Genomic DNA, 10732 nt, shown 5'->3' on the forward strand with positions numbered 1-10732 from the left:
AGTGAAATGAGAAAAAAGACTCCAGGCACCTGGCACACAGTGAGTGGGCACAGCAGGTAACAGTGTGATTATCCAGAGGCACCCTAGCCAGGAGGCCAGCTGTCCCATGGGGTCTGCCCAAGGTCAGGGCTCCAGTGCAGAAGGTGCAGTCGCCACGGAATTGGCAAAGGCTCTTTATTCAGTCCTGGAGTGGAGCTGGCATGGCAGGGCAAAGGCAGGGGCTGCTCAGGGCCAGGTCATCAGCCCCTGGGCAGCTCAGGGCTGGCCAGGCAGGGATGGTAGACGCCAGGTGCCAGCAGCTGCAGGGTGAACTCAGTGATGACGGCCGTGAGCCCCCAGATCCGGTGTGGCCCGTGCAGGAAGACAGGCAGTGTGTAGCGGAAGTGGCCACCATGGCAGAAGTGGGTATAGCCCTGGTTCTGTTCCTGCAGCAGATGGGCCAGGGGCAGTGCAAACACTTCATCCACCTGTGGGCAGGAGGCAGCGAGAGGGTAGACAGAGCACTGGCCACTGCAGCCTCCGCCCATCCGGACGGCCCAGACTCCACCCCTAGCATCTCCCCACTCACCTCATCGGGGTTGGGCCTGAGGCTCTGGGGATCCAGTGGGCCCACGCCGGCCAGCACTGGCACCACAGTGGTCTTTTGCTGAGGCAGGAGGAGGGCAGGCAGTCAGGGGAGGCACGCCCTCGACAGGGCTTTGGGGCTGGGGCAGGGAGCCTGAGAGAAAGACTCCAGGGGCCTTTAGCAGTGCAGGCCAGGTCCACCCGGCCCTTGGCCTTGGACTCGCTCCAGCCACGCTGACTGACTCAGGCCCCCCAAACACACTCGACCCATTCAGGCCTCTGGGCCTTCGCTTTTCCTTATTTTTACTACCCTAAAATCTCCCAGTGGTCATTCAGTCCCTGCCTACCCTGCAAAGCCCTCCCCAACCTTTGTCCACGGAGCAGAGCAGAGCTGATTCACCCCGGAGCCACCTCCACCCCAGGACCTGAGCCTCAGTATCCCTCGTGAAAGGGGATAAAATACCCCTGACCCCTTCCTGACGGGCTGTGTGAGGATGGAACACAACTGCCAGGCAGGTGTCCCCACCGTACTCCATGACTGCCACAGTCCATGACCACCCTCCTTGTCCCTGGGGTCCCTGCTCCTAGCCCAGGGCAAGCAGAGGGGCTGATTGGGGCAAGGGCCGGTGGTGGTTTCAGGGCCTGGCGGGCATACCTGGTCGTGCACGGGCCTCAGGACTCCCCACACGTGCTCCTCAGGCACAACCAGGCCCACCTCCTCGCGGGTCTCCCTCAGGGCCGTGTGCACCACGTCGCGGTCAGCGGGGTCACACTTGCCACCTGGGAAACTGAACAGGCACAGGGAGCCTGGTTCTCGGGCTGCTGGGGCCGTGGAGGGGTGGGGGTGGAGGCTGTGGCAGTGACCCACCTAAATAACGTCTCCGCCCCTAGTTTGCAGAGGGGGCTAGGCAAGCCACACGACCGCTCCAGGCCCAGTTTACTTCCCTGAACAACGGGAGTAAGGGAGAGAGGCCCTGGGGCTCAGACAGGCAAACTCTGCTTATGGTGGCCCCAGAGGCGCTGACATTGACTCTAGGGTGTCCCCAATTCCCGCCGGGGGCGGGGCCAGGGCGGGAAGCCAGGTAACCCCGCCCCGCGCGCTTCCTCGGCTCGGGGACACGAATCTCCCAGTAGTCGCTGGAACGGGGCGGAGTCCTGCCTTTCTGGAGGGGGACACAGATCTGAACGAGGTGTCGAGCGATCCGCGCGGCGCCCGGGCAGGACCACCTGCGGCGCCAGATTCGGGGCGGAGGGACGTGGGTTGCTGACTCCCGCCATAGCCCTCTGCCTGACGGGCTCTCAGACCCAGACCCATTCTACAGAGGCGGAAACCGAGGCTCGGAAAGGCTAAGTGCCTTGCCCACAACCCTGTGGTCTCCGGGTTCAGCGGCCTCTTCCTAGAAGGGAGAGGAGTTCCCGGCCGGTGTACCTGACGTCACCCTTGTGCCTCCCGGGCAGGCGGCTGGACCGCAGCGTGTAGAGCAGCGCCGGGACCCCACGCAACGAGCACAGCGGCACGAGAACCGCGGCCGCCGCAGGTCGCGCGCGGAGCCGGGCCGTGGCCCCCGCCAGCAACCGCCGGCAGCGCCGCTCGCCCTCCGCCGACAGGCAGTCGGGCAGCATGTCCGGCCCAGCGCGGCCGGGAAACCGAGGTCACCGGGCAGAGCGCACACTCCAGGGTGTCTCGGGAATCTGGGGGGCGGGCCGTGGGAGGAGTCTGCCCGCAGGGTGGGGCTCCGTAGCGGCAGCGGCCTTGCCCACGGGGCGGAGCCCGATTAAGGGGCGGGCCCAGGCCGGGAAGGGGCCTCTCCGCGAATTGTGGGGCGTGGCCAAGGGGCGTCACCAGATAGCCTGGACTTCCGGTAGAGGGGCGGGCTTGGGGCGGGCTTGGGGCGGGCTTGGGGCGGGCTTGGGGCGGGCTTGGGGCGGGGCGGAGCTGGCGTGGATGGTCTGGAGAGTGTCCCCTTACGAACGCCTAGAGCAGCTGGCGTCGCGCCTGGCCCGGCGACTGGGCACGGCCGTGCTGACCGCGGGGTTCGCGAGTCGGGGTGTCTGGCTGTTAAGGCCCCGCCGGGACCCGCGTTTCTCCGCGCCCGCGGGGGTCCGGGACCTCAGAGGAAGTGCTCCAGGATGTTCGGGGTTGGCGTTTAGGGAGTCTACGGGGCAGAGACGCCTGGGGCCGCGGGAGGAGTGCCCGGCCCTACCCACCCTCCGGGCCCTCTCTCCTGGTTCCACTGGGTGGCACGCGCCGCGCCCTCTCGCTCCAAGGGTCCCACTCCAGTCCCCGGCCTTCTCCCTGCTTTTCCCGCCGCCGCCGGTAGCTCGTCTCTCCTCCCAACCCCCGTCCTCCGCAATTTCTACTCTTATAGGTGTTGGTTTAAATGTCACTTTCTCTAGAAGCTCTCCTACCTGGAGTGTTGATCGGATTCTCAAACTCCTCCCGCCACCCTCACCTTGATCCCTGTGGTCACTGCCTGTGGTGTTGTGCACCCCTCGGCCAGCCTCTGGCCCCTCGAGGACTACACACCCCAGCCACGCACTTAGCACCTAAACGTGGAATGGCAGGTGTCCCATGTTTTGCTTCGACTTTGAACGGGTGCTTCCCTGAGTTGCAATTTCAGTCCTCATCTGGGCACACGAGGCAGAGGGCAGGAACGCAGCCTCCTTCACAGCCCTGCCACTCAGCATGTGTCGCCACCTTTACCATCACTCTGTGCTCCCAGGGATGCCAGCAGCACTGGGCAGAGCTTTGCGATGTCTGCAGCCCAGACTCTGGGGTGTGGGCATTCCTGAGGCCCTCCGCCTTGGCCTCCAAGGACAGAAGTGCAGCTGACCACCCATTCCAAACAGTTTAATGTTGCAGGGAAGAGAGAGGTAAAGCAGGGTTTGGAGGAGTCACTTCCAAGGCAGAAGGGGGCAGGTTGGGAGGTAGGGGCTCTGGTTCCAAGCCTGACACCATTCCCAGCTTTGCTGGAACTCTGGGCAGGTAGCTTTCCTCTCTGGCTTCCACCTGCCCTGCTTTCCTTGTGAGGGGAGGATGTCTCTGCAGAGTTGAGGCTGAAGAGGGGGGCCTCCAGGGTAAGAGGACTCTGTCCACAGGACCCTACCATCACTGTGGGTCCTGGCCAGACCCCAGGCGCACTGCAGTGCGGGAGAGGAGCCCCAGTCCAGCTGGGAAGGGGAGGCTCCCCGATCCCTGTCAGCCTGGATATTGGGTAGGGGGTATGGTGTCGGTCGGGCCCTTGGGATTCGGAGGGGGCTTGAGGCTCCAGGGTACAGGCCCTGGTAGGTGAGGGGCGGGTAGGTGGCTGAGGCCAGCAGAGCCTTGGGAGCCAGCAGCTGATGGTGGAGCCTGGCAGGGGTCCTGGAGGTGAAGGCTGGAGCTTTGTTGGGGTCTGAGGGAGGAAATGGTGTGAGTGGGCCCCAGACCCCCCCTCACACCTTCAGCCTTCCCGTCCCGTTCCCTGCCCCTCCCACCCCAAGTTGCCCGCCACTTAGCCTTTGTGCTTGCTCTTCCCTCTGCCTGAAATTTCTCCCCCACCTTCTCCCTCTGTCCAAACCCTTCCCAGTCCTCCAAGGCCCAGCTCGGGAACCACCTCCTCCAGGAAGTCCCCCCGACGCCCCTGCCCCTGCTCTCAGCACCTCGTCCCGGCACCGTTCTCTCTGCCTCCCCCTCTCTGTACACACAGATGACCAGGGAGCTTGCTGAGCATGCGGAAGCCCCTTCCTGGGGGCCCCGTGGCCCCGTCCACTACGCAGGCTCTGGTCCCACTGTGTCTGTGGGCCTGGGGCCTGACCTTTCTCCTGCTCTGTGGAGCCCTTCGGCAGGCAGGGGCGGAGGCTGCTGCGACTCCGGGTCCGGACGCTGAGCAGGGGCCGTGGAGATATAGGCCTGAAGGTGGGGCAAGCAGGAATGAGGCAGGGGGTCAAGATGGAGAACCCAGGCCAAGGGTCATGGTCAGAGTCAGACAGTGGGACCCCGGGACAAGCCAGTGGGCGTGACCCTGAAGGAAGGGTCGGAGGCCTTAGGAGATGCCTGGGGATAGGGATGGGGTGAGGGGGTGGGTTAGGGCAGCTGGGCGGAGCTGTCAGGGGCCAGACGGTACCAGGAGTCCGGGTCACTCTCCCTAAAGCCCTTGGCAAAAGGGTTGCTGGTGAGTTTCAGCTGGGTGCTCTGCAGAGGAGAAAGGGTGGGCCAGCCCTGAGCTGGGGAAAGGCTGTGGGCCCCGGGCTCAGCCACCCTCTCCTCCCTGGACCACCCCGTCCCCAATCTGGAGGCCCTGGGACCTGGGACCCTCAGCCCGGGAGCCACAGAGCCAGTGGGCATGAAGGCAGGGGAAGGACTGTGGGTAGATGCCCACTGAGTCCGGGAAGGAGAGAAGGGCAGGGGTCTGTGTGCCTGTGGGGCCTAAGAGCCTGGCGCCTCAGTTTCCCCCCTGTGAGGTGGGCTGGCAGCTGCCTCACGAGCTGTGGCCTGACCCACCCGGTGGTTCTGATATGCCGTCACGGCCGTGAACTGGGTCTCTGTGAAGATGAAGGACTTGAAGTTCTCCTGCGTGTAGCGCTCACTGTCTTTGCGTGGGTCCACGAAGACCACGTGGAAGCGCGGCTGGTAGCGGTGCACGGGGCTGAGAATGATCTGCGGGGGGGGTGCGGAAAGGGTGGGGCAGCCGCAAACCCTCTCTGGGGCCGAAGCCCTTCTTCCAGGGCCCGCTGCCCCCATCTGATAGCGGCGGTGCCGGGTCTGAACTTGAGAGTCTGCAGTTCTGTTTCAAAGGCCCCTTTGTTGGAGGTTCCAGGCTGCTTGGTGTCTCTCACTCCCACACCCCAGCTGTCTCGGAACTATCCGGGATCTGACCACCTTTCCCACCCCACTGGCTCCACCCCACCGGGCCACCGTCATCTTTCTCCTGGATTTCCACAGCTGCTTCCTGGCTGCACTCCCTTCACACAGCAGCCCCAGTGAGTCAGCTCAGAGCCCTCGTGAGCTACACAGAGTAAAGACCAGAATCCTCTCCACAGCCAACTGGCCCTGCAGAGCAGTGCTGGATGCCCCTAGGATCCCTTCCCCTCCCACTGCCCCTCTGAGCTCCACCCCAGCCAAACGGGAGTCTCCTCACAGCTTCCTCAACTCCCCAGCATTCTCCAGCTTCAGGGCCTTTGCACTTGCTGTTCCCTCTGCCTGCAACGGCTCCCCCTTCTGTACGCACAGGCTCCCTCCTCCACTTACGTCAGACCCCTCTTCAAATAGCGCCTCAGCTGCTTCCTGAGCCCCCTGAACTCAACGGCCCCCTCCGTCTCAGCCCCGCTCCCTGTTTCCTTTCTCTCCCGGCATTTATCACCCTTCTGCCGTCTGGATTCTATGCTTACCATCTGCCTGGCACCCCAGGAGGTGAGCCCCCGTGAGGGCAGGGATCTTTGTCTGTTTGACACAGTGTCAGTGGTGCCGGGTTCCTGCACCTACGTGGGCCTGGCCCACCCGCCTGGCAGTCTCTGCTGTCCGACCCCCAGCCAGGTGAACTGGGGCACCAAAGGCCCAGCCAGCCCTGGCTCAGGCTTCATCACAATCAGGCCCCAGCGTCCCCTGCCCTGGCCCAACCCCTCCCCGCTGTGGCCCGGGCCTCACGCGGCCGTTGTCGCCCAGCAGGTTGTTGGTCAGCATGAGCTTGTCGAAGGACACAATCTGGCGCATGCACTGTGCGCCCTTGGCCGGCGAGTCGGGGTGGAAGTGCACGCGGCCAGGCGTGGTCGGGTCCACCTTGCCCGCCACCAGCCAGGGCGAGCTATGGAAGGCATACCTGGGGACAGAGCGAGGTGGCGAGGGCGCCCCGACTGCAGCCCACGGCACCTCATCTGCTGCCCCCACCCAGAGCCAAGACTGACAGGGCATCTCTGCTACTGCCCATGCACTGGCCCCGTCGGCACATGAAGAACCGGAGGCTCCAGAGTGCTGTCTGCCCTGGGCTAGCCCACCCTACCTGCCCAGGTGCGCCCACTGCTGCCCAAGATGGGCCCCCCCACCCCCAGCACTGCTCCGACTGGCCCCTGCCTCCCTCAGGGTGCTGGTGGGGGTCTACTTCCCCGACCAAGTGCCTGAGGTCTGAGCTGTGACCCCCAGCCAGGCCCGGACCTGTATCTCTTGTCATCCAAAGGCATGAAGTCCATGAGCAGGGCGTAGTCAGCCAGCGTGTCCATGCCCAGGATCTTCACCTGGAAGGTGGGGAACATCCTCCTGCAGGAGGGGGTGCTCAGCAGCTCGACTGTGGTTCCGGCCTGCCCCCCACTCCCGCCACCGCCCTGCCCGCCGCCCCCCCCCCCCCGCCACTGCTCATAGCTGCCCGCCTTGGTGACAATCATCTCTGTGCCCAGCTGGTTAGATTCCTCCCACGGAGCCTTCATCTCCAGCTGAACCGTCACACCAGACACACGTGGGTTCTTGGGGCCCTGCTCTGTGGGCTCAGGCATGGCTTGGGCCCCTGTGGAGCTGGTGGAAGGGCCTGATGGTAACAGGGAGTCCAGCTGGGGCTCCCAGCTGGAGCTCTTCATGGGCAAAGGGTAGGTCTCCGAGGGGGCAAATACCCCGAGGCCGGCAGAGAGGAAGGTTGGAGAGGGAGGATGGAGTGTGGGCCCCTGTTCACCTCACCCACCCCCACTCCACCCAGCCAGCCTTCATCTTTCAGGCTGCACCTAAATGCCTCTTCCAGGAAGCTCCCCCTGACTGCCAGGCCTGTTTTCCCACAGGATCCCCAACTCGGCATCACTTCATGAGGTAAATGCTCACTTAAAGCTCCTGGAGACCAGAGACAGGACCTGTCAGGCTCCCCAGGGAATCTTTGAGCCATCAAGAGGCCGAGTGGCCTTGAGCCAATTGTTTCACCTCCCGGAGCCTCAGTTTCCACATCTGTCACAAACGGTTCTTAATATCTGCCTTATAGGGCTGATGTGAGGATTTGTGAGGACACTCACAAGCCTGGCACACAGTAGGCCCTTCATAAAGGACATCTGTTATGGATGACGTGACGCGTGGGGTCATGGGGGTGGGGGGTCTTTCTCAGTTCTGGGGAGACCTGGCTCCCTCGTGCTGCTTAAGGAATACTGAGCTGAAGGTGATCCCCGAATTACCACGAACAACTCTTACCCATCTCTGACCCCCCAAACGGGCCCAAATCCTGCCTCCAGAAGCTGGTTCTAGCATCTTTCTGCTCTGGCCTCCTCACGTTTTTCTAAAGAGCCCACCTTTTGATCTGCAGCCCTGGCACAAGTCTTGGCCAAAAACTCAAAAGCTCTGCCACAGCTCCACCCTTCTGATTAAAAAAAAAAAAACACCTAACTATTGATACAACGAGATACGACTTCACACCCACAGGGATGGCTATTACCAAAGTCCAAAACAATCACAAAAACAAGAAATGAAACATTACACGTGTTGGCGGGGATGTGGAGAAATTGGAACTCTTGTGCGTTGCTGGTGGAATCTCAAATGGTGTGAACCCTGTGGAAAACTGCTGGCAGTCCTTCAAATTATTAAAGGTAGAATCACCGTATGATCCGGCAGTTTCACTCCTAGGTATAAACCCAAAAGAATCCAGAGCAGGGACCCGAACAGATGTGTGTACATCGGTGGTCATAGCAGCATCGTTCACAATAGCTAAAAGGTGGAAGAAACCCTGGTGTCCGTCGATGGATGAGTGGATAAGCAGAATGTGTCTATACAGGCAATGGAATATTATTCAGCCTTTAAAAGGAAGGAAATCGTGCCACAGGCTACAACGGGGATGAGCCTTGAGGATGCTACGCTAAGTGAAACAAGTCAGTCACAAAAATACTGTGTGATTCCGCTCGTGAGAGGTGCCTGAAGGAGTCAAATTCGTAGACAGAAAGTAGGAAGGTGGTTGCTAGGGACAGGGGGAGGGGAAGGGGAGTTAATGTTATTGGGGACAGAGTTTCAGTGTTGCAAGATGCAAAAAGTTCTGGAGATGGATGGTGGTGATGGTTGCACCGCAGTGTGAATGTACTTAATGCCACTGAACACTTAAAGATGGTTAAAATGATGATCTTTATGTTTTGTATATTTTAACACAATTACAATTTTAAAACTAGGAAAAGTATCCTGAAAAACAAACTGTTAGTTTCTAGCAGCCCCATAAGGGGCTGAGGACCTGGTAAAACCATGAGATCCTCTGGGCAGAGGTAGAATTTTGGTGTTGGATGGATGGATGCATAGACGGATAGAGAGATGGGTAGACGGAGGTTCCTGGGATGGTATAGCGTGTAATGTGCTGGCCAGAGTCAGTGCACAGTAGGTGCCTGGTGAGAGTGTGGGGCTCCGGGCCCATGGCCCCAACCTTAGTAGCCCTGAGGGCCACGTGTGAGAAGTGGCACCTCACTAAAGCCCCTGGGAGTTCTGTAGTCTGGAGGTGGGTGGGTCTCACTGAGAGGGGCATGAAGGGTGGATGGGCTAATGCCCCCTACCACCTAGACCAGGCCATCACATGGGCAACTGCCCATCACCCAGCCGTCCTGCTGGAGCATGTACGTCATCCCGGTAACCGATGCCAGCCCCCAGGGTCCATGGTGAGGTGATGCGTCCCAAGTCGGGGAGGCTCATGGCTTTGCTGGTCCTGGGAGCTTCACAGCCTGGTTACTGGCTTCCAAGTCTTCTACAAGCCTACATCCTGCCCATCCCAGTCAATGTGCCACCCCTGAGCACCCTCAATAACTCTGGGCAGGACCCTCTCCTCTGACCAGCTCCTCTAAAAGCCAGCACCTCTTGGGGTCAGGAGTTGACAGTTTCCCACCGACACGAAGTCAGGTTTGGAGGGGAAGTTAGAGGTTCCTTGTCCAGCCCCCCCGAACCTTGATCCTCAAGGGGTGAGGCCCAGAGAGGGGCAGAGCCAGGCCCACGCTCACCAACGTCTGATAAGACTTTCACCTCCCAGAAATGGCTGTGTCTCCCTGCCTGTCAGCACCCCTATATTTGCACTTGGGTGGCTGTGAGCCCATCGACCCCGCCCTGGGGGATCTGAGGTCTAATTCTGGGGTGCCCCTGCCCCATGCTCTTGCCCAGCCCCTGGGTCCAGTGGCGTTTCCTTGGTCCCCACGCCCAGTCCCTGCCCCCCACCCCACTCGCCCCGGAGCCTGAGCCCACCCATGGGGCTCCCTTGGCCGCCTGCCCCTTACCTGCCATGGGGACAGCCCGGACTTCCGGCTCCTGGAGAAGGGCGGCTCAGCTGGGGTCCCTGCGTGTCCCGCCTCTGGTCAGTGCCTCCCAGTCTCCTGGTCCATTCGGCAGCACAGCTCAGCTCTCGGGCCCTCACTCAGTCCCCAGTCTCCTGGCAGGACTGGCCTTCCCTCCTCGATCGCCCAGTTCTTGGCTCTCCACCCAAGCCGGGCACCTGGTCTCTGTAGGCGGGACCCTGGCTCTGGGGTGTGCAGAGCCCCTTCTCCAAGCCACCCTCGCGCTGGACTGTGCAAGGCCCCCGGCTGGGCTGGTGCAGCTCCAGGCGCGATGCCGTGGGGGAGGAGGGCAGGTGGGAAGGCTCTGATGTGGCAAAGTCTCCTCTCCCTCTCCCGGTCCCCTCTCCTGGCTTCCTCCCTTCCCCAGCTAGGAGCTGCTAGGAGCCCCCCAGCCATTCCTGATCAATGGGCCAGACACAGGGTAAGGGCCCATCTCGAGGACAGGCTGGGTGATCTGCAGGGGCCCACGCCTGGTTGACTGGAGGGGCCGGGGCTGACAGGGCCTCAGGGAGGTCAGGGGGCTGCGGTGGTGGCAGGAGCATGGAGGGCTGAATGGCAGAGGCGAAGCTCTCTCCCCAGGACCCAGACACCTGACCTGGAGCCGCTGGTGTGGAATCCCCAGGGAGCTTGAGCAGGAAAGGCTAGCGGGCAGCAGCCGCAAGTACCAGCAGAGGCAGAGCCCCAGGACTGGATGGCAGGAAGCCAGGTCCTCCTGACCGCTCGGCCCGATGAGCTATGCAACGCTGGCAGGACCCTGACATCTCCGTGCCTCAGTTTCCCCAACTGAACTAAGTGCATAATCGCCTCTGCCTGGGATGGGCTGGCCCAGCTTGGGGGGCAGTAAGCTGTCCCCATCCTGGTTGACGGTGCCTACACAGTCCCCACAGGGGGGGGACGCTGGCCCAGGTCAGAGGCCTCTGGGGCATGTCCT

At 61.9% G+C, this 10732-nt stretch overlaps 2 protein-coding genes across 2 annotated transcripts; both read right to left on the reverse strand.

Annotated features, from left to right (window-relative positions):
- Positions 1-51: 51 nt before the first annotated feature.
- Positions 52-2255, reverse strand: NUDT8 (nudix hydrolase 8). The gene is made up of 4 exons (XM_032641787.1): positions 1994-2255; positions 1220-1352; positions 569-646; positions 52-467 (listed from the first exon to the last, which is right to left on the reverse strand). Exons 1-4 carry the CDS (start codon positions 2185-2187, stop codon positions 240-242), a joined length of 633 nt encoding a protein of 210 aa, XP_032497678.1. The 5' UTR covers positions 2188-2255; the 3' UTR covers positions 52-239.
- Positions 2256-3673: 1418 nt separating this feature from the next.
- On the reverse strand, positions 3674-9105 carry TBX10 (T-box transcription factor 10). Its single transcript, XM_032641227.1, is given in 9 exon segments — positions 3674-3750; positions 3753-3959; positions 4362-4456; positions 4671-4738; positions 5048-5203; positions 6191-6362; positions 6695-6796; positions 6890-7194; positions 9076-9105. Coding segments are annotated over 9 exon segments (1212 nt in total).
- Positions 9106-10732: the final 1627 nt, after the last annotated feature.

This window comes from Phocoena sinus, chromosome 8, assembly GCF_008692025.1.
Source record: "Phocoena sinus isolate mPhoSin1 chromosome 8, mPhoSin1.pri, whole genome shotgun sequence".
Lineage (NCBI taxonomy): Eukaryota > Metazoa > Chordata > Mammalia > Artiodactyla > Phocoenidae > Phocoena > Phocoena sinus.